The 24,718-nt window shown below is 38.9% G+C and overlaps 1 protein-coding gene across 1 annotated transcript in view; it reads right to left on the bottom strand.

Moving 5' to 3' along the window:
- The window catches only part of LOC126336927 (DNA-directed RNA polymerase I subunit RPA2), a 200,177-nt gene that overhangs the window by 70,877 nt on the left and 104,582 nt on the right, over positions 1-24,718 (bottom strand). Inside the window, exons 12-15 of the mRNA XM_050001097.1 lie at positions 21,178-21,285; positions 15,078-15,254; positions 5,112-5,213; positions 99-211 (exon numbers count right to left, since the gene is read on the bottom strand). Of these exons, the coding sequence (XP_049857054.1) occupies positions 99-211; positions 5,112-5,213; positions 15,078-15,254; positions 21,178-21,285 (500 nt within the window). The remainder of the gene's footprint in view (positions 1-98; positions 212-5,111; positions 5,214-15,077; positions 15,255-21,177; positions 21,286-24,718) is intronic.

Raw genomic sequence — 24,718 nt, 5'->3', positions numbered from 1 at the left:
CAGCCTTCACTCATTCTTCATAGAACACAATTGCTACCCAAAATTTCTAATTGTCATGCTAAATTCCTTACCAAAGTGTATTTAATTAAATGTCTTACCAATATAAATAATTTCCTTCATCTAATACAGTTCCTGGCATAGGAAGACCATCACTATCAAGTGATGTGTTCTGTCCAATGAGGTTTGGATCAAGCTCAAAATAGCAGTTTTGCTGTAAAAATATGGAAAGCCATTAAAACACTGTTTTGTTGTGGGAGATAGAAAAGCAGTAATTTAACTTAAAATACAAAATTACAAGTGACTGTGAAAAACATACAAAAAGAGAATAATTCAACAATTTGGTTAGGATGGATCAAAGTCTTGCTATCCTCGTGTCACCTTTTCAATAATTCTATTCATCTTACTTTAACTCTAATTTACTTGTTTTTGTATTTTGTTTTATTTCTCTATTTTATATTATGCTTAATTTTTTTAAGCACGTCACTTATTTTATATTTGAAATTTATTCATCCAGCCCAATGGCATAATTGTCAGTCCTATTTGTAACTGTCTTCCTTCTCTTGTTATTTATTCCTTCCATTATGACTTATCTACTGCCCTTCAACCAAGAACCTAATGTTAACTAGAAAGACTTTTGAAACGTGGCATTTTCAATTGGCTCTCTGGTTTTGTCGACGATCTAAATCTACTACGTATGCCTTAATTGTAGATTTTATATTTGTGTTCATTTTACCTTGTCAACATTAAGATTTTTGCAAATGAAGTTTAAGCTTGAAATGGACTAGGCTACTGACATTAATGGGTCATAGTTCATTTTAAGGAACCATTCCAGCATTCAACTGAAGTGATTTAGAGGAAACAAATTAGGGTGGTTGGCCAGTTTTTCCTTCTACTTTTCCCTCCATGATTCTCTGTAGTAGTCACTTCCTACATAATGTATGTCCCATCTAAGATATTTTCCTCTTCTGTATCATCCTCATGAAGTTCCTCTCCTCTCCTACCAAGCTCAGCAACTCCTCATTTCTCAGTCTATTGACTCATGTCACTTTCTTGGTTTGTCTCCATAACTACATTTAGAAATTTTCTAAATATATTTGTTCTTGCTGTCTGTCATACACCACAAAAAACATTTTCTAAATGTCATGGGGATGCTCCTGGCTGGCACCAAACCTTTCACTCTCCCAAAAGCTCTCTTTCCCATGGATATTATGCACCTCACTGCCTCTGTATAATTTCCATTGGATGTTATCCAGCTTCCCAAACAGTGAAATGACTGAACCTATTCTAATGTCATTCCATCTAATGATGAATTAATCATGTCATTGTCCTTTCCAATCATCATCACTTTGGTCTTGTCAATGGTTAGTCTCACTCCAAACTCTTGAGACACACAAAATATTCTCCATCATTATTTGGATTTGTTCCTTTGTTTTTGCTAGCACAATTATATCATCATGGTATTTGACAGTTTTTATTCTTTCTCCACCCACTACAAGTCCTTTTGATTTTTCCAAGGCCTTATTGATTAGCTTTTCGACATACATATTGAGCAGTGATGGTGACACACAACAACCCTTTGTCACACATCTTTCAATACCTCTCTCTCCAGTTTCATTTCCTTCTACTTAAAATACCACTTTCTGTCCCAAACAGAGTTGCTATATCAACCTTCTATCCTTCCAATCTATATCAGTACCTTTCAGAATCTGCAACAGAATACACCAGTCAATTATGTCAAATGCTTTCTTGCTGTTGACAAAACAAACATACATTTGTCTATTCACTTCAAAAAATCTTTCTGCCATCATCCTCAGACACCCAATCGCATATCTGATCCTTCTGCCTTTTCTAAATCTGAACTGATCTTCTCCTACATTCTCCTCTATTTTCCTTCCTATTCTTCTCAGCACAATTCCGGCCACAGCCTTAGTAACATGGCTTATAAAACTAATTGCCCTATAATTTTTACATTAACAGGCATTGCATTTCTTTGGGGAGGGAACCACTGTGGTCTTAAGGAGATCTTCAAGCCAAATACCTGTTTTGTATATCCTACTGATCAGATTTGTAACTCTAGTTACAGTGTCATTTCCTAAGGCCTTCTGTGTCTCAGAGGGTATTTGACCCTTTCTTTAAGACCCAGGATAGTGTTCCCCACCTCCCAGTTTTCTATTCTTAGTCTCCAGTGATTTTCATCACAATCTTGTTAATCCTCTAAAACTAATTCTTCAAAATCAGCCATAAAATCATACAACAAACAATGGAAAATCCAGGATGGAATGTAATAGAAAAGGATAGTTGCTACCCACCTTACAGCGGAGATTCTTAGTTGCAGATTGGAAGAACAAAAGGACTGTCAGAAATTTAGTTTTCGGTCAACAAGGGCTTCATTGGAAATAGACAAAACACAAGGACGCATAGACGCATACACAAATGTAACTCACTCACACAACACACACACACACACACACACACACACACGTGACCACAGTCTTTGGCTGCTGGCCTGTGTTCATGTGTGTGTAAGTTGGGTTTTCATCAGTATATGTGTGTACATTGTCTATTTCTGATGAAGGCCCTGTTGCCTGAAAGCTCACTTTCTCACAGTCTTTTTGTTGTGTGTTTCTGTGACTCAGCATCTCCGCTACGTGGTGAGTAGCAAATACCCTTTTTGTAATACTGATACAATCATACACTGAATTATTGACAAAATAATTTATCTGGATAGATAAAAAATCTACACACCAAGTGATGGCAGAATACACACATTTGCCTTTACAAATGTCTGCTTGTGACTGTGTATGTGCGGATGGGTGTGTGTGTGTGTGTGTGTGTGTGTGTGTGTGTGTGTGTGTGTGTGTGTGTGTGGGCACGCGCGCGCAAGTGTATACCTGTCCTTTTCCCCCCTTAAGGTAAGTCTTTCCGCTCCCGGGATTGGAATGACTCCTTACCCTCTCCCTTAAAACCCACATCCTTTCCTCTTTCCCTCTCCTTCCCTCTTTCCTGATGAAGCAACCTTTGGTTGCGAAAGCTTGAATTTTGTGTGTATGTTTGTGTTTGTTTGTGTGTCTATCAACCTTTTTTATCTATCCAATTAAATTATGATATAATCATACAGATCATAGATGCATGTGTGGCTTTCACACATCTTTGTTTTCTTCATATTTTTCTTTGCTTGTATAGCATTCCTTGCTTGCTACTTTTTCACAGTTCTTTCATTGATATTCACTTTGGAGCTCTGTACATTTTTCCTTGCCTTTTTAATTATTCTATTTCTACAGATTGCTTCTTCATCCAATCTTCTCTTGGTTTGTGAGTGATCCTCCTCAATTCTCTGTTGAGTAGACTGTTTTCTATATTTCCTTTTCCTTCTCCTGAAGTCATTTTTTCTTTCTCCACACATCAGTTTTATCTAGTACATTCTGTGTGATATATTCATTTTTAATCCTTATTTTTTCTGCTTTTGCACCTTCTGTCTCCTAAGTTTCTAGCATTACATCTTTAATGGTAATCTCCACATCCCCCCCCCCCCCCCTCGACTTCTGATATATCCAAATTCGAACTCACTCTTCCCACGTTTTCTTCCACACAGTTTGTAAAGAACTCAACATCTTCATTCTTCAGTTTTGCCAGAGTCCCACTTCTTCTAATTACCAGGGCTTTTGTACATCATAATGTCCAACAACATTTCCATGACTACACCTCCCCACCACACTGTCCCAATCTGTCTTATCATTGCTCTTATTTGACCTTTCGCATCTTCTTCAAATGCCTATTCTATTTGTTCATATATGTTGTCCAGAGTGTGTGTGTGTGTGTGTGTGTGTGTGTGTGTGTGTGTGTGTGTGTGTGTGTGTACAACTACGGCTGACGAAGGCCTTAATGGCCAAACGCTTTATTTGTGACAGTCTTTTTGTTGTGCCTATCTGCAACTCAGCATCTCCGCTGTAAGGTGAGTTGTCCAACTCTTCCTCGTCTGCTTTTGATGTAAGTATGCATACTGGAACAAATCAGGCTTCCACTGGGCCACTCAATATCTTCGTCGATATCACCCTGTCACTGACAGGCACTTTTATCTTGATATGTTCTTATCCAGATTATTCTTATACAACTACTACTCCTCTTTTCCAGTCTTCTCCCTTGTAAATCATCTTATACTATCCAAAACCAACTGCCTTCTCCTTCCCATCATATGTCACTGAGTCGTAAAACACTCTTGATATATTGCATAATTTCCTTCTTCAGATTTTCTAGTATACCTTTCTCATTCATTGTTCTCACATTTCAGGTTCCAATCCTCAGTCCTGAAATTTCAGTCTTCTTCTCCTTTAACCTCTCAGCACGCTGTTTTCCTGGGATAGTGCCCACCAAGAAGTGCAATTGTGGGCATATTATTTTGGAATATTTATTCTGAGGAACAGTCATTCCACGAAGAGTTTTGCCAGTTTAATCCAGTGGTTTCCCCTTACCTTCTGCATCCTATGCCAATGACCTCCAATAGGTTCTTCTGTCTTTAGAAAAAATTCTCATTTCAAGGGCATGAGGGTGCCCGGGATTTCCATACACCCATCCATCTTACAGAGGCTGTTGACACTTGGTGGAGTCATATATGCCAGTGAAAGTACTTCATTAAATGTCAAGAATTTTTATAAGGTCTATCATCTGGAAGTACTGAGAAGTAGGAAATAAGGAAACAAATGGGATACGAAGATTGAAAGTTCCTCTACTTTAAAGGTCCGGAGTGTGCAGAAAATATTTCACAATAAAAAAAATAGAACTAACGGGTAAACTATGCTAATGAACATTTTGTAATAAATGGGAAAAAAGGAGAGCTTAATTTGAAATAAATCATATGGTGCATATCGAGCCACAGGGAAACTCTCAAAAATAATTTTTTTCTGTCATTTTAACCTTTCTGATAAATCTGTATACATTATGATACAGTTAAAACCCAACAATTTTCTTTGCATTAACAGCCATGGCCTTTATTTCACACTTGGTTGTATGAAAGATCAGTATTAAAAGAAAGCTATAAGTACAATAAATTAAAAACTCAGTAAGTAACAGTATGCACTGTTATGTTATCACTAAGGAAATGAAAAACAACTTACTGTTGGTAATTCAATAAAATCAGATTTGTAAATTGATCCATGGCATAGACCTCTTTCATATGATGATTTGTTAATAATCATAGCATCTTCCATATCGTACCCCTGGAAACGAAAAGTTTTACAGTGTAGGTACAATACTCAGAGCAGCGATTTCTCTGGAAAATGGAAACTATCAGACAAATGGACACACATATCTTCCACATGGGAAAAACATATTAAAAACAAAGATTCCAAGACTTACCAAGCGGGAAAGCGCCGGCAGACAGGCACAATAAAATAACATACAAACACACACACAAAATTTCGAGCTTTCGCAACCGGTGGTTGCTTCGTCAGGAAAGAGGGAAGGCGAAGGAAAGATGAAAGGATGTGGGTTTTAAGGGAAAGGGTAAGGAGTCATTCCAATCCCCAGAGCGGAAAGACTTACCATAGGGGGAAAAAAGGATAGGTATATACTCGAGCGCACGCACGCACACACACACACACACACACACACACACACACACACACACACACACACACACACAGATATATATATATATATATATATATAATGTAAATAAAATAGAAAGAAACTTCCACATGAGAAAAAAATATTAAAAACAAAGATTCCAAGACTTACCAAGCGGGAAAGCGCCGGCAGACAGGCACATGAACAAAACACACAAACACACACACAGAATTACGAGCTTTCGCAACTGGCAGTTGCTTCGTCAGGAAAGAGGGAAGGAGAGGGAAAAATGAAAGGATGTGGGTTTTAAGGGAGAGGGTAAGGAGTCATTCCAATCCCAGGAGCGGAAAGACTTCCCTTAGGGGAAAAAAGGACAGGTGTACACTCGCGCACACACACACACACATATCCATCCGCACATACACAGACACAAGCAGACATATTTAAAGGCCTATGTCTGCTTGTGTCTGTGTATGTGCGGATGGATATGTGTGTGTGTGTGTGTGTGCGAGTGTACACCTGTCCTTTTTTTCCCCTAAGGGAAGTCTTTCCGCTCCCGGGATTGGAATGACTCCTTACCCTCTCCCTTAAAACCCACATCCTTTCATTTTTCCCTCTCCTTCCCTCTTTCCTGACGAAGCAACTGCCAGTTGCGAAAGCTCGTAATTCTGTGTGTGTGTTTGTGTGTTTTGTTCATGTGCCTGTCTGCCGGCGCTTTCCCGCTTGGTAAGTCTTGGAATCTTTGTTTTTAATATATACAGAGAGAGAGAGAGAGAGAGAGAGAGAGAGAGAGAGAGAGAGAGGGAAACATTCCACGTGGGAAAAATACATCTAAAAACAAAGGCGATGTGACTTACCAAACAAAAGCACTGGCAGGTCGATAGACACACAAACATACACACAAAATTCGAGCTTTCGCAACCGGCGAAGACGAAGCAACCGTCGGTTGCGAAAGCTCGAATTTTGTGTGTATGTTTGTGTGTCTATCAACCTGCCAGCACTTTTGTTTGGTAAGTCACATCATCTTGAAGCTTTTAAAAGATCACATACTAAGTAACAATTAGTCAGTCATTAGTTTTAGCACATGAAACTAGCTGCTCTTCCAGCGTATTACTCTGTGAATGAAACAGCTGCATATCTTGATTTTATTATTCTAAGAGGTAAAAAATTATAAAAATGTTCAATCACACTGATCTCCCTCCCAAACCATACATATGTATTAATTCAATATCAATTTGAACAAACCAATAATGTGCAAAAGGTACTGAGAATTAGCAATCATAGCCAAACCCATCTGTCACGTAATCTCAAAATAGTTTCAGTTTCATAATTCACAACAAAACTAACAAGAGTTGGTTGTCTAAACAGGGTTTTTTCTTGCTATGTGGATTCAGGGTAACGACTCAAGTGTGATGAGTAGTTTGAAAGTCTTCATTAATGGTCACTATGTTGGGAAGGCTCAAAACTTAAAGTACGTAACATGCTGAATTAGTGAAATAAAACTTTATTAGACACTGTAACTTACCGACCTGTGGGTATGCCACTACCTTGTAAAGTCACATGCAGTTTCTATCTTCTTGTATGATGAACTAAAGATACATGTAACTCTTGATAATTTTTTTGTCATTTCTCTTCACACTTACTATAATACAGTTTAGTGTGATCAGCTTTGTAAACTATAGGAGCCTCAATATTTTAACATATGTCATTAAGCTACAGCTACTTGAAAAAGTTTCAAAATTCAACAAGCGGCAATTATCTACAGAATAACTGTATATGTTGGAGACTCACTACCAGACTGCCACATAGTAACTATACACTCCAATTGTCCAAACACGACTTACTGACATAGAAGTTAGCATTTCAATTACCAGACACAGACTGACCAAATAAAACATAGTGTCTGAACTGGCTGAATGCTTCTAATTTGAATAATTAGCAATCTAAAAGGTTATTTTAGGGAGAGAATACATTTTCAGAAACAGAAAAACCAGTGATATGAAACTATGGCACTGAATTCTGAAAAGAAATACATTTTAAGATCGGGACATTCTGAAACACATAACCTTTACATACAAATAACTTCTGAAATATTACTTTTTCAGAAAAAGTAAGATCTTTGCTTGAAAGAGGGAAATAAGAGCTTTCAAACAACTTATTCCACACTGGAAACAAACCATTTTTTAATATTATTGAATTCTGACATCCACGTAATTTATACTTATCGCAGATAATGAATATTTCTTTAAATAATATTTTTCATGTGACCTAAAGGTACTATCATCGTTAGTAGACTGTAAATTACACTGTGAATAATGAAGTTCAACGAAAATGCATGATAAGAATTTAGTCATTTTACTGCATATGCATTATAAATTTAATGAAAAAAATTCACTATTATGAAAAGACTAGATTGCTACTCACCATATAGTGGAGATGCTGTCACAGATAGGCACAACAGAAGGACTGCTAAAAAAGTAAGCTTTCAGCCAAAAGGCCTCCTCCTGATTTAGAAAACATACCCACACATTCACAAAAAAGCATCTCGCACAAGCCTGACCCCTGTCTCTGGCTGCCGAGACCAGGCTCTGAGCAACAGTGCATAATGTGACAAGCAATCTGGATGGTGGAGGTAAGAAAGTGGCTGGGGTGGAGAAAGGGATGGATATCAGGGTAGAGGTGGGGGAAGTAGAGTGCTGCTCGTGGGAGCATACAGGGATGAGGTAGAGAGGGGGTAAGGCAGCTAGGTGCAGTCGGGAAGTTAGACAGAAGGCAGAAGGGAGGGGACGAGTGGATATTGGGGAGGGGGGGGGGGGGGGCAGAATTGAGAGACACCAATAGACTGTAGATGCATTGGTGGAATAGAAGGCTGTGTAGAGCTGGAGCACGAAAAGGGAAGGGGATAGGTGAGTGAAGGACAGCAACTAATGAAGTTTGAGGCCAGAAGGGTTACAGGAGTGTAGAATGTATACCAGAGAGAGTTCCCACCTTCCTATCAACACCAGCTTTTCTGAATTGTGCAGGTGGGAACTCTCCATGCAATTTATCCTACATTCACTTAACCCTCCTGACTCTGACCTTCGTTATTGCCTTCCCTATTCCCACTCCAGTGCTACACAGCCTTCTATTCCACCATTCCACCAATACATCCACAGTCTTTTTACTTCTCTCCTTTTCCACTCCTCCCCCTCCCCCCCCTCCCTTCCCCTTGCGCTCTGTCTAACCTCCCAACTGCACCTAGCTGCCCTAACCTGCTCCCAAAAACAGCACTCTACTGACCCCATCCCCACCCTGTTATCTCTCCCTCCCAGCCCCAGACTCCTCCTTACCACAACCACGCAGACTGCTTCTCCCATCACCCGCTGTTCCTCGCAATCCAGCCTCAGCAGCCAGAGACTGTGGTCATGTATGTCAGTTGGGTTTGCATGAATGTGTGTATGCATGTTGTCTAATTCAGGAGGTGGCCCTCTGGCTGAAAGCTTACTTGTTTAGCAGTCTTCCTGCTGTGCCTGTCTGTGCCTTATTCCATCCTGGGTTTTCCAATGTTTTCAAAAACAAAACAAAAATATTTAAGTAGTGAACTACAGCAAGAGGAGCTTACTACACCTCAATATTATCCCTCAAACGTGTGAAAGTAAAACAATATATTTAAAAAGATGTGAGTGCATACACCGTCCACGGAGAAGTTCTGAGACTGATTTTATTTCAGATGTATAAGTGAGATTGATGCAGCAACTACGATGGCAGCTTAAACTAATGCTTCAAATGGCTCTGAGCACTATGGGACTTAACATCTGAGGTGATCAGTCCCCTAGAACTTAGAACTACTTAAACCTAACTAACCTAAGGACATCACACACTTCCATGCCTGAGGCGGGATTCGAACCTGCGACCGTAGCAGTCACGCGGTTCCAGACTGAAGCACCTAGAACCTCTCGGCCACCACAGCCGGTGCCTAAACTAACAACTGTAAACAACAGATGTGCATTTGACCAGTCAGTTGCGAGAAGACAATGCTAAGAACTGGATGGGCGGCTCTATTGTGTCAATGTCATCGTGTCACAAATCACAATAGAGCAACAAACTGAGCACCTCTAAACCAAGAGTTCAAGACACTATCCATGTTGTTGTTGTTGTTGTTGCTGTCCTCAGTCCCGAGACTGGCTTGATGCAGCTCTCCATGCTACTCTATCCTGTGCAAACTTCTTCATCTCCCAGTACCTACTGCAACCTACATCCTTCTGAATCTGCTTAGTGGTCTCTTGGTCTCCCTCTACGATTTTTACCCTCCACGCTGCCCTCCAATGCTAAATTTGTGATCCCTTGATGCCTCAAAACATGTCCTACCAACCGATCCCTTCTTCTAGTCAAGCTGTGCCACAAACTTCTCTTCTCCCCAATCCTATTCAATACCCCCTCATTAGTTACGTGATCTATCCACCTTATCTTCAGCATTCTTCTGTAGCACCACATTTCAAAAGCTTCTATTCTCTTCTTGTCCAAACTAGTTATCGTCCATGTTTCACTTCCATACATGGCTACACTCCAAACAAATACTTTCAGAAACGACTTCCTGATACATAAATCTATATTCGATGTTAACAAAATTCTCTTCTTCAGAAATGCTTTCCTTGCCATTGCCAGTCTACATTTTATATCCTCTCTACTTCGACCATCATCAGTTATTTTGCTCCCCATAAGATTTTGAAAAAGACAGAAAGTGAGTGAGTGCCAAGTTTGCCTCACACATCTTGTATCCTGAACAAAAGCAAAAATGTGTGGGCACCTTCTGTGATTTGACTGGAATGAAAAATGCAGACAATTCATTCCTGGAAAAAAATCATTTTAGGTGACAAGACTGTGTTGTTATTACAAACCTACTACAAAACAAGGAAGTACAGAACATGTCTCTGACAGTTTAGAGACACCAAAGAAGGTGTGAATATGACACACAAGTTCAACAACATCCCAAAGAAGGACATTTCTGATAGTTTCACATGGTTGCAAGAATGTTCTGTGCACTGTACTCAAGTCAGGAGCGACTATATACAACATGAAGCACTAAAACCAACATCCTAGCTTTCCACTATTTTTTTTATTAACCCTTGAGCGAGCAAGCACACCATTTTTTATAACATGAGTAGGTGTGGGACATATTTCATACACATGTAAAGAATAGTTGTCTTTATGTTACCAGAGTAAACATGTATGAGCAAAATCACAGTTTAATCTTAGTTTACTTAAACAACGATAAAACAAACTTTCATATATTAGCTAAATCTCTGTTCCATTAAACAGTATTAAAATAAACACACATAGCACTCTGTTGCCACACAGAAATGTTACCCCACAGTAATGACCCACTCAAAGCATTAAAAAGTGCTGTTGCATCAGATCCCAGCAAACTTCATATTCGATTGCTAATTATTTCTTTGACAACTGCCTCATTGTGGGTAGCTCAGAATCTGGTTCATTTTCTTGCATGAACTGTAAATTTTTTCTCACTTTAGTCACTGTTTATTTTATGTTACTGTTGCGCACTTGGATGTGTGACAGTACAACTTATCATAGTGCTAGCTGAAGCAAAGAAGAAGGACTGAGTAAAGGCTTGTAAAACAACAACGGAACAGTACAAGACATTGGTATTTGTGGTTGGCGCACTTTATACATAGGTACGCCCGCTCGAGGGTTAATCCAGCCTCTAATTTTTTTTAAGTGATACAACACTGCTGAACAGGAGCCATGCATTTATTCAGTGCCTCAGACACCATATTACCTTAAACCAGTCCTGTCTACAGTCCATATCACTGGAGTACTAAACCTCAGCTGCCTTTGAGATTTTCAATTTTGGTTTAATCTCGCTCACTTATCTGGTATAAAATCAATGGTCTATCATTATTGTACATTCTCAAATGTCATTTTTTCTGAAATTTTAATGTGTGAAGAATTACACACTTCTTTTACTAATCCATAACTGTAAATGTTGTAGTTCGTATGTCTCACAAGCCAAATTATTGTCTTATGTACTTCACATCTGACTTAACTGGAAACTCAGTGAGCTAGACATTTGGCATTTTGGAAACACTGTGAGCTACAAATTCAGCATTTTTGTTATGAAAACAAATTTGTAATTGTTTGTAAAATGTTAATATAAAACTACTAGCCATGTGTACAGCACACTCCTCAACTATGGACAACGTCAAAAACAAAAGCAATATGTGATCAAAAGAATTCCAGTATAAACTCTTAAAAGATATTTGATCATCATCCCCAATTTTATTGAACGTTGTACCATCTAGTACATTGTTAAAACCCTTTTTGGTTTTTCTGGGAGACATTTGTGTTGCAGGTGCCCTCATAATCTAGCGAAAAACCTTGTTTCCTGGTTAATGGGGACCTGTTTACAAAAAAAGTGTGATGCAAACAGAGAGCCAATGGCTTTGTGCCATAGCATGTGAGTGAGAGATCGCCCTGCATTCTGTTCTGATTTTAATTTGATTGAACATTACACTACATTATACATACCTGACTTCATTTCCTGTCTGAAAGTGCCACACTGATAATTTTGCTCTATTGCATGAAGCTGATAGCTCAATGATTGTACATATTTAAATCATTTTCTGGTTTGTTTAATATACTACTCTGAACCTAGAATTTTTGTTATACGTAACCATTAAGCAAATGGTAAGAATGTGTCTATAAAATTGCAGCAAGACGACCATGCATGCCGCATTTATCTCACTTCCAAATTTCGTTGCAATAGTTAAACCAGCTTCCAGAGTTAAACATTTACTATACAGTAGAGTGTTACTGTTGAAGGAGTCCTTGTCAAATAACAATTGTGTCCTAGATCAGGACTCTAACTTAGACCCTTGACTTTTGTAGGAAATTCTCTTCACTAGTGAGGTACTGAGGGTTGTTTCCCAGCCTACCTAAATGCTTTAACCTGCCAGTATATTTCTAAGTGTTTTCACAAATCACTAAGATTTTCCAGCTTACCCCGCAGAATTAGCACTACTACAAGAAATGACACGACAGGTAACAGCTTAACCTTCACAATGAATATTGCACTCTGTGGCACAGTGAATGACGATGTGAAACTTCCTGACAGATTAATACCACTTGTCAGAGGGGGACTCCGAACCAGACCCTTTCCTGTGAGGCTTATTGATGCACATTTGCTTGACTCTGTTGGTAAGAGCAGTGCCTGCACAAGATAAGAGTCCAGATTCACATTCCAACGTGGTTGAGAAACTGTCAGAATTTATACTAAAGTAGCAGCCTGATATCACTCACTGAAAATTTTCAAACAAATGCTTTCTAACTGCAATTCTATACAATGGATTAACATTCATCTTTTCATTTCTCACTAGCATTGGATAATGAAATTGTGAAACTCATACTCTCCTGGCCTTATAACATCTGGTTTTTACTTTGAAGTCTGTAGAGTCCAGTGGTAGCTGAGTGGAGGACTATTAACTGCACCATATGTCAATTCTACCAGCCCACTGAACACTGGTCAGGAGAAATATTTATTTAATAGCTCTAGTAAAAGCCCTGGGAGTAGACAACATGCCATTAGAACTACTGACAGCCTTGGGAGAACCATTCCTGACAAAACTCTACCATCTGGTGAGCAAGATGTACGAGACAGGTGAAATACCCTCAGACTTCAAGAAGAATATAATAATTCCAATCCCAAAGAAAGCAGGTGTTGATAGGTGTGAAAATTACCGAACTATCAGTTTAATAAGTCACAGCTTCAAAATATTAACGCGAATTCTTTACAGACGAATGGAAAAGCTGGTAGAAGCCAACCTCAGGGAAGATCAGGTTGGATTCCGTAGAAATGTTGGAAAAAGTGAGGCGATACTGACCTTACGACTTATCTTAGAAGAAAGATTAAGCAAAGGCAAACCTATGTTTCTAGCATTTGTAGACTTAGAAAAAGCATTTGACAATGTTGACTGGAATACTCTCTTTCAAATTCTAAAGGTGGCAGGGGTAAAATACAGGGAGCGAAAGGCTATTTACAATTTGTACAGAAACCAGACGGCAGCTGTAAGAGTCAAGGAACATGAAAGGGAAGCAGTTTTTGGGAAGGGAGTGAGACAGGGTTGTAGCCTCTCCCCGATGTTGTTCAATCTGTATATTGAGCAAGCAGCAAACGAAACAAAAGAAAATTTTGGAGTAGGTATTAGAATCCAGGGAGAAGAAATAAAAACTTTGAGGTTCGCCGATGACTTTATAATTCTGTCAGAGACAGCAAAGGACTTGGAAGAGCAGGTGAACGGAATGGACAGTGTCTTGAAATGAGGATATAAGATGGACATCAACAAAAGCAAAACGAGGATAATGGAATGTAGTCGAATTAAGTCGGGTGATGTTGAGGCTTTTAGATTAGGAAATGAGACACTTAAAGTAGTAAAGGAATATTCCTATTTGGGGAGCAAAATAACTGAAGATGGTCGAAGTAGAGAGGATATAAAATGTAGACTGGCAATGGCAAGGAAAGTGTTTCTGAAGAAGAAATATTTGTTAACATCGAGTATAGATTTAAGTGTCAGGAAGTCGTTTCTGAAAGTATTTGTATGGAGTGTAGCCATGTACAGAAGTGAAACATGGACGATAAATAGTTTGTACAAGAAGAGAATAGAAGCTTTCGAAATGTGGTGCTACAGAAGAATGTTGAAGATTAGGTGGGTAGATCATGTAACTAATGAGGAAATAATGAATAGGATTGGAGAGAAGAGAAGTTTGTGGCACAACTTGACTAGAGGAAGGAGTCATCGAGGGATTACCAATTTAGTATTGGAGGGCAGCGTGGAGGGTAAAAATCGTAGAGGGAGACCAAGAGACCACTAAGCAGATTCAGAAGGATGTAGGTTGCAGTAGGTACTGGGAGATGAAGGTGCTTGCACAGGATAGAGTAGCATGGAGAGCTGCATCAAACCAGTCTCAGGAATCAAGACCACAACAACAACAACAACAATAGTAAATGTTAGTTTTCAAAGTAAAATTTTACACCTACCAGTCACATTCCATTTGAATACAAGTATTTGAGACACTCTGAAATTATTAAAATAGCATCAGTTCTTGCTATCCCAGACATATACCTTCATATTCTCTTAAAGTCCTCTATTCAAGTTGGATGAGTCAATGCATCTTTATAAGCCATTTGGTCAAAGCTCAATAATAACTTATGTGGAAAGACTGCCCATGCAAATTTCCTACATGGACATTGTTCTTCTGAGGATTCAAAATAATGTTAATGTTATCTAATATAGTTGTCAGCAACAGTACTCCACATTGTATTATGTGAATACACAGTAACATTTATTCATTATTAAATCACTGATCCTAGAAATCAAACACTGATGCATGTAAATCCTTTGCTCTATCTGAAATAAGGATCAGTTTGAATATTTCTGGTTAAAATTATCTGTTATAAATATACAATTTGCTACACATAGAAACCTGCTATGGCTAATGTGTAGAATTATTTACCAACTTACAGTGTATGATATGACAGCAACTATTGCATTAGTGCCCATAGCAAATTCATCCAAACCGATGATATCGTGGTGAACTGGTCTAAAAAGTGGTGAAGATGGAGTCTGCAGGCGATAGAGTTTTGTCTCAGATTGAAGATGCCACGTGTGACACGGTGTTCCCATTGTCTGCTTTCCCATCTGTACAAAAACAAATGTTTTATTAAATAGCATTTACAATAAAATAAGTCCATTTACAGGGATATGCACAGCATAAACCAATGTCTTATATTCAAGACTCAGTTGATTCATCTCTGGAAGAATTATTTTTATCTGTGTACAATTAAGGTGAAAATTATAAAACTGTATGTACATTTGAATAAAAAAAGGAATAGATATAAAACATAAAATTACACGGCTTTTAAATGATTATATCATTATTTTAATTTTACTATACACTTACAACATTAAGAAATAGCTATCCAAATAATTACAATTTATTGACATTTAATGTCTCTTGCTTCCACACACTGCTTTCATCCCACTTGCTCCCTCTCCTCTCACAAATATACAATTCCTACAACTTGATTCAATTTGTTCTTTTATTTTCAAAGATTTATTCTTTTATTTACAAAGATTTCTCATTGGGGCTCTGCACCTCAGTTGCTAAAAGCAGAACCCTTAGGATCACTTTCTTGTATGTCCGTCAATCTGTCTGTCCAAATGTTAGGACTCCTTTCTCTCACAAAAGTTTAGAGGTACCAAACTGAAATTTATGTCACATACTAAGGTCTACAGTCCCTTGGGCAGTATAATAAAGTTAAGCTTCTAAGTTAATCCAATGAAAAGATAAAGCAATTTATGTCATATGTATGGTACCACATAAAAAATAGTTTTTCTACCATTTATTGTCCATTTGTCTGTCTATCCATCTGTTAGGACATCTATTCTACAAGAATGGCTAGAGGTATCAACTTGAAATTTATGTCAAATACTGCGGTCTTTTGATATAAATAATTTAAGTTTCAAAGTCAATACAAACAAAAGATAGGGCCATGCATGTCACATACACTGATACTTGCAACTCAGAACCTGTAGATGAACTATCTATATACATGTTGGGTCTGGTGGTCTAGTGGCAAAGCACTTGTCTGGAAACTGATACATTGTGGGATATTGTCTCAGTTGAACCACAGATTTTTCAGTCTTCTGTCACCTGAAACAACCTGGGGTACAGATTTCTCATTAAACTATGGGTCCACTTTTGCCTGCTGGATGACTGGGATAGGTCAGGGGCACGCAAGTCACCAAATAGGGACTAATAGAGACTTGCACCAAGCCATTGAGCCACATGCAGTTATTATTATTATTATTATTATTATTATTATTATTATTATTATCTACACACATTATTAAGTTTGTATGGCACCCTCAGAAAGTGAGTCCTACTCACACTTGTCCGTGTTTCATGCTGTCTCATTTATAATATGAACATATTTGTTTGAACAATGGAAAGTCCAGGGCGAAATGCAACAATATTATGAAAAGGAATGTTGCCTCTCACCATATAGCTGAGATGCTGAGTCGCAGATAGGCACAACAAACAGACTGTCACAAATAAAGCTTTCGGCCAGTATGCCTTCGTCAAAAATAGACCACACACACACACACACACACACACACACACACACAAGACTGCAGTCTCAGGCCATAGTTGCCTGAGACTGTAGTCATGTGTGTGATGTGTGTGTGTGTGTGTGTGTGTGTGTGTGTGTGTGTGTGTGTGTGTGTGTGTGTGTGTGTAGTCTATTTTTGATGAAGGTGTACTTGCCAAAATCTTTATTTGTGACAAGTCTTTATGTCGTGCCTATCTGCGACTCGCATCTCTGCTAAATGGTGAACACATTTGTTCCCTTTTCGATATCCACATTCCCTGCAGTTGTGTCTACACTTGTAAAATGAAACTTTAAATAGCATTTTTTTCTGTTCACCATTCATACCATGACAATTATTTGATGCTTATGAATTTTTTGTTGTCATCTTCATCACATTGCTATTTCTTTCAACACATCCAAGACAATATCCACTATTCCTGTGTAAAACTCAATGATGGTGACTGTGCCCTAATTCTTACCACTATTTGGATGGGCATTTTAGACTACCAACAGCAAGAAAGCGCTCACAACTATCCACCATATTTACTTATTTATGACAGACATTTAATGCCAGATTATAGCAGATTCGTGAGGTGGTAAAACTGCAACTTTTAATTGTTGCTGATCTACATTTTGCTAGATATTCTACTAATTATTTGTTCACACAGTTTACCACAGGTGTATGAGGCAAAAATATCCCTGACTTTCAACAAGAACAAGGCGTTTGGAGTATACTGAACATAAACAGTGTGTGTCAAGTGTTGAGAACAGCACAATGTAAGGTGGTTACTTCAAGCTTAAACCCTGGTAAGTTACCTATAATGAGAAGGAATGCGCAAAAACAAATATGTTCAGTGTTCTGCCGTCTTTAGTATGGATAGGAACTGTGATAGCTGTGTTAGGGTCCAGGGATGACACACTGCTCATAGTTCCAGGCAATGCTGGCTTTGGCCATAATGCAGGACATAGGGATCCAAGGAATGTCCAGCATATCCTGTGTGTCTGTGACTGTCCCCTAGTGTGATAGGTCAGTAAAACACTTTCGGGGGAGGCAGCGGGGGAGGGGGGGGGGGCAGTGATTGAAAAAAAGCCTCTCCAGTTCACCTGACAAACATGTTTGATGCTCTACCTATGGCTGGGAATGATTATGCGTCATATGAAGTCAGTTCCCCTATTTAAGAAGAAGTCTCTCAAGCCTGCAAGATCTGGGCATTCTTGATGGGTGAGATTACTGGTAGTTGGCAGTTCCGGTGTTAAGTGTGTAATGGGGCAGCTTAGGGCTATAGCTGCCAAGGACAGGAAAAAGTCCAGCATACACTCTTGGGTGGGGTGGGGGGTATATACTGGGGGGAAGTCATTCTAGATGTATAACCGGTCTTTCCAGAAACCATAAAGAGCAAAGGGAGTAGCCACCTGCAGGGGGTGGTTAATGTTGGTACTAATGATGCATCTGACTTTGGATTGGAAGAGATTCTCTCTGGTTTCCAGTGGCTATTTGTAGTAGTAAAGACTGTCAGTCTTTTTTGTGAGCTGAAGGCACAGCTCACCATCTGTAGCACCATAAACAGGACCAACTACGGACCTTTGATACAAAGTCAAGTGGAGTGTCTGAACGAAAGACTGACAGTTCTGCGACCATGTAGGCTGCAAATCCCTTGCCTCGTACAGTAGGATAATGGGGTATCAGGCTCTGCTTAAGAGGTCATGGATCCATTACACAGAGGAGGTAGCTATGAAGGTAGCAGGAGATGTGCGGAGTGGACTGGGTGGAAAATACAAAAAGGGCCTCAGTCTCAAAGGCTGCACTTCAAACACAGGGTGATTGTAGACCTAGTAACAATTGGAATTATAGTCATAAATTGTTATCGCTGTGTTGGGAAATAATCACAGTTCCAAACACTCATAGGAAGCATTGAAGCTCAGTTTGTTATAGGTACTGATAGTTAGCTAATGCCAGATATGAAATCAGCTGAAATTTTTACAAATGATGTAACAATGTTTAGAAATGATAAAATTGAATAAATGCAGTTGGTGGTGGATGGTGGAGTGTTTGTTGCTGTTTGAAGTAGTTTACCTTGTAGTGAAATTGAAGTAGATAGTCCTATGAGCTAGTATGGGTGGAGGTTATACTTTGACAACTGGAATAAATTAATAATTATTTCCTTCTACTGAATCCTTGACTCAGATGACACAGTTGCTAAACAGTTCAAAGAAAACTTCAGTATTATTTCAAACAGATACCCCACTGATACAATTCTAGTTGGTAGTGATTTTAATCTACCCTTGATTCGCTAGTGAAAATACATCTTTAAATTGGGTGGTACCCACTAAATACCAATTGAAATTGTACTAAATGCTTTATCTGAAAGTCATTTTGAACAATTAATTCACGACCCCATTCTAACTATAAATGTTGCGAAAATTTTCTTGACCTCTTAGGAATTAATAATCCCGAGAAAACAGGTAGCATCATGATAAATACAAGGATTATTTGCAGAACCCTGTTGTAGTGAGGCTGAATTTCATGTCATCCAGATCCACCAAAAATAAATACATAATATATCTACTCAAAAAGCAGAAAAAAATTCACCCAATGCCTTCCTAAAAGACAGTCTCCTCTTCTTCCAAACTAACTATGTAAGCACATATCAGATACGGCTTAAATTTAAAGAAATAGTATTGATGGCAATTGAGAGATATATACCATATAGATTAATAAGGGATGGACCTGATCACCCCTTGGCACACAAAATAGGTCACAAAACCTCTGTGATTGGTGATGTTTTATTGAAGCTCAAAATTTAGTGCAAACTTCAATGTGACATGCTTTTAATAAATTCCACAATGAAACACTGTCTTCAAACATGGCAGAAAATCCAAAGAGATTTTGGTCATATGTGAAGTACACCATCAGAAGACACAATCACTACCTTCACTGCACTCAGTGTCAATACCTATGAGTTAATGGACAGTGATACAAGAAGCGGAGCAGAGGGAATTAGAAGCATTTAGCTGCAGCTGTAGGCACAGTATTGTCTTTACAGCATACAGTAATTTGAATCCAAGATAAGAGTATTTTTTCCACTGACATTAAGTGTTACCACTGTGGATGTTAGGGCCACATAGGGTGGGATTGTCATTGGCCACAGTGTAAGAAATGTGGTAAGGTTGGATGAGAACAGGACAATAGACCAGATGTGGGGCACAACAGAAAGGGACGAAATGGATGAAGCCAATTAAACAGCAATGGGAGCCCCTCACACCTAGAGTGGTGCTCCAATGAATTTTGGCATGAATGAAACACGTGCAGAAGTGGAACATTGCTTGATGGGTACACTGTAGAGGTTATGTGGAGTTGGGGATGAAGACTTGTGTTTGCTAGGTTCAGTGACACTGTTCAAGTGTTCCATGGGATGGATTTCCTGTATAAGCACTGCACTAAAATTGACCTCAGAACTCGGTGGGACATCATTTCATATAGGAAAACTGTTGTCAGTGACTTACTGCTGCAAGATTCCTCTCTGCAAAATCTGAACTAATTAAACTGCATGCATAAGCACTCAGTTTCAGTCCACATGATAAAGCATCGAAAGGGCAAGGAAGCTACTATCGGTGATTGAGGGAACAGATCTACCTGCAAATGTCTTACGTGTAGCTGAGCCACAAGAAGAAAATATATCTAGATGGAATAAAAATTCAGACCCTAGGCATATGCAAGCCACCAGTGTGACATTAATGAGAAAGTGAAACACCTGAAATGAACAGAGGAAGTAACGATGTAAGAATTACTATTACAATGTGAAGATGTGTTTAATCCACTTTGGTCTTTACCAGCAACCCCAGTGACCCAAAACACAATCCCAACTGAGAATGAATTGCCTATGTACCGTAAGCCATACTGGGTACTCCATCACCTACAACTGGTGATGGAGGAGTTCATCAATCAACAATTACGTGATGGTATTACTGATGAGCATACTACCCTGTGGAGTGAACCGGTTGTGATTGTACCACAGAAGAGCTCAGACAAAACAAATAAATATCAGTTTTGCTGCTATTACAGGTACCTAAACAGTCAACATGCCAGCCAGCAATGACAACCAGTACACTACACTGCATGAGCTGCAACTTCTAACAATATCTGACATCATCTGCCATGGGATTTCATATAATAATATTTTAACAAAGTTACAGAAATCTGATGGATAAATGATATGTTTCTCTTTTTCATTTACCTTTATTAAAGCTATAGTTCTTCAAAATATGTTTACTGAAATGCTTTTCTGGGGATTTATTTTATTTTATCCTTTTCTGACACACACACACACACACACACACACACACACACACACACACACACACACACACACACAGAGAGAGAGAGAGAGAGAGAGAGAGAGAGAGAGAGAGAGAGAGAGATAATACGTATAAAGATGTGGCATATTTTTCTAGACAGCAAAAATTCTCACCTGGCACTGGTACATGTTTCGTGGGCTCTGATTGCAGTCTGGCATAGGTATGAGGCATGCCAGATTGCTTAAGAAACTTGTAGTTGATACCTCCTGATGTGTTGTCACCTATAATCAAAATAGCACCATGTGAAACAGATAGCAACAAGTGCTACAAGAATGTCAGACATTCAGACAATAAACATTTAAGCGTATAGGGCAAACAGTAAAGCATATGCTACTAAACATTAAGCCTCAAGAACACAGAGGTCTTAAGATCTTCATGCCATTCAAAATGAAATCGTTACTCTGATCTAACATACCTTGCAAGAGTGGTGTCACAAAACAAATTTTCATTCTGTGCACTATTTTATGGTTTGCAATTTGTGTGATATAGTACTGCAAGTGCCAGAAACATGTGCTGCCTTGCCAGCAAAACAAGACGAAGCTTCAAGAATATTATACACACAATATAACTTTGTCCTTTTGCAGGGACTGCTAGGAGTGTAAGCACAAAATTACTGTCTAGGCGATGGGCTGCTGTGTGAGGAGAGGTGTTGGGGAAACAAGCCCTACCTCTTTCTCACAGGGCAGACAGCTCAGTGCAGTCAACATTCCATTCACAGTTTCTGCTACAATGCTGCAGCACAGTATACTGTTTTGTCACTAATGTTGGCAACATGCGGAAACATTCCGCACCAGTCCGAAGTCATACAACTTCCACTTATTCCTTCACTCCCAGAGAAGAAACAAGTTATTTTGAGTGTGTAGTATAAAAACAGTGATAAACTTCCACAGAAAACCTAAGTCGAAGATTGTATACTAAACTAATGTAGAACTGTTACTGGTATGATACTAGATACTATGATTATTGAATATAAAAAATAGTACATTAAGACCAAAACTTTATTTTGTAAAAACCTGACAGAAATCCACGATGTTGCATGTCAAGTTTGTGGTGTGTTAACTGTGTACTACACTACAGTCTCTTGCTCATCTAACGATTTTTAATGATAACAGTGTCAGCTTAAACAATGTTCTAAGATGATGAGCATGCTCTGGCTCTGCAAATTTAGCATGAAGTGCTTTTTGATGTTCAGAATAATGAATCCTGTCTGTCAATCATTGAAATTTTCTGCTCTTCTGTTGTCAACTAAATCTTTAAATTCTTTCTGCATGCTATTGTAATGACATTTCATAGCAAATATGTAGTACCTGTTGCTTATGCAAATTCATCCCCCTCTTCTGTCATTCACATTTTAAAGCATTGTGAGAATAGATTGCTAGACACGCTCTTTTTGTGCAAACAGCCACTGGACATGTGAATACCCTTCACACCGTGAACAAATAGTGAATGTTAAACAGCACTGACAGTACAATCTACCTAACTCAGAGAGTCATACCACACGAAAAACTCCGCAATGCAATGCTAAATGAAATTTCGCACTGTTCCGTGTACATCTGAGAAGGAGTGAGCAAAGTCTAGTGACAGGCCGAGCTTTGGCACGGCCGCAGCCCCACACAAAGTATGTGTGAAGTTTGGCATGCCGTGGCTGGCTCTGTTTTATGCGATTGTGAAACCTGGATGACATCAGCAGAAACTGAAGAAGTAATCTGTGCCTTTGGGAGGAAGATACTTCGAAAGATCTGTGGACCTGTCTACAATACTATGGAAGGAAAATGGGAATGAAGAATGAAAGATGACCTGTACCAGTGGTTTGGAAACCCCTACATTGACTAACCCCTCCCTAACTGAGCCCTCCAATCTCAACCAGCTGGAAAACACCCAAGGGGATGTTCTGACCCCTCTTCTTTCTTTTTGAACCATAAACAGTATGAAAATTTAATTAAAATGTTGTTAATAAATCCAATTTTTATGCAATCACTGCACGTGTATTGGAGATTATAGGTCTTCTACCATTAAAAGCACGAAGTCAAGAGTGAAAGAATCAGTAAAAGTATTTTGCACTTAACTGATGTCTTGTGATTTGTAGTAAGTTGTTCTTTCCCTTGGCACAGTCATAACAAAGTTAATGATACCATCATGCAAAAGCTGCAAAGAGGTGTGTAGGTTCTCTTTGTCCATACTTTAAATCAATAATGCCACAATGCAGGAACATATTTCTCTTCAAAATTAATTTATTTCACATTTAGCAGTTTGCAAAATTTAACACTCTTCTTAATGAGAACTGCTATCATGTCATTGTTATATCTCGCAACAACTTCACAGCTGCCTCCTCCTCAAGACCTTACACACACTCCAAGTGAACAAGAATAGTGATGTATCAGTTTCAATACAAAGAATGTTCACATGATCGATATAATGAATATCCTTGGTCAAAGAATGATGATTTCATTAATATTTCATTAATGCAAAAAAAAATACAGTCTTCTATTGATTTTGTCTATTGGAACAGTTATGGAAAACAATTTGATTATAAAACTAAACCTAAATATTCTCAACTGCTCAAATGAATAAAACTGTCATTTATATTAGAAATACAGAAATGATTATGTTCCTCATAAAACAGTTATTTTAAGTCAGCCTTATGCTTCACAAATGTATATTCACACACAGATAATAAACAATTTGCAATTTCAATCTCTTCAGATCATGTTGTGAATTATAATGTGTTGAGTTCTTCAATATTTTACCAAAAAAGGGTAGGTATATTGACCAGCTCCATTACATCGTCTAAGGACACGACGGAAGGATCAAGTACTAACAATCCACAATTTTTAAACAAGCAGAGCTGAAAAATGGTTCAAATGGCTCTGAGCACTATGGGACTTAACATCTGAGGCCATCAGTCGTCTAGACTTAGAGCTACTTAAACCTAACTAATCTAAGGACATCACACACGTCCATGCCTGAGGCAGGATTTGAACCTGTGACCGTAGTGGTCACGCAGTTCCAGACTGAAGCGCCTAGAACTGCTTGGCCATCGCAGCCGGCAGCAGAGCTGAAAGCTGCGGGAAATGAAGTTACAGCAATGAAGAACTACCATCTTGCAGTAGATATCTACTACACTACGACAGAATGATATCCCTTTTTGACAGTGTTATGAAAAGGATAGTTGCTACTCACCACATAGTAGAGTTGCTGAGTCACAAATTGGCACAACAAAAAGACCGTCTGAAGGTTCTGGCAAAAAAGGCTTTTAATGCGCGTGCGCACGCGCCCACACACACACACACACACACACACACACACTCTCTCTCTCTCTCTCTCTCTCTCTCTCCCCCCCCCCCCCCCCCCCCCCTCTCGCTCATGCAACTGGCCGAAAGCTTCTGACAGACTTTTCTTGTGCCTATCTGCAACTTAGCATCTCCACTATATGGTGAGTAGCAACTATCCTTTTCATGTTGTTGTTGCGGTCTTCAGTCCAGAGACTGGTTTGATGCAGCTCTCCATGCTACTCTATCCTGTACAAGCTGCTTCATCTCGAAGTACCTACTGCAACCTACATCCTTCTGAATCTGCTTAATGTGTTCATCTCTTGGTCTCCCTCCCCGATTTTTACCCTCCAGTACTAAACTGGTGATCCCTTGATGCCTCAGA

Source organism: Schistocerca gregaria, chromosome 2 (assembly GCF_023897955.1).
Source record: "Schistocerca gregaria isolate iqSchGreg1 chromosome 2, iqSchGreg1.2, whole genome shotgun sequence".
Classification (NCBI taxonomy): Eukaryota; Metazoa; Arthropoda; class Insecta; order Orthoptera; family Acrididae; genus Schistocerca; species Schistocerca gregaria.
Note: the sequence above shows the minus strand (reverse complement) of the source record. Positions and strands in the feature narration are given on the sequence as shown.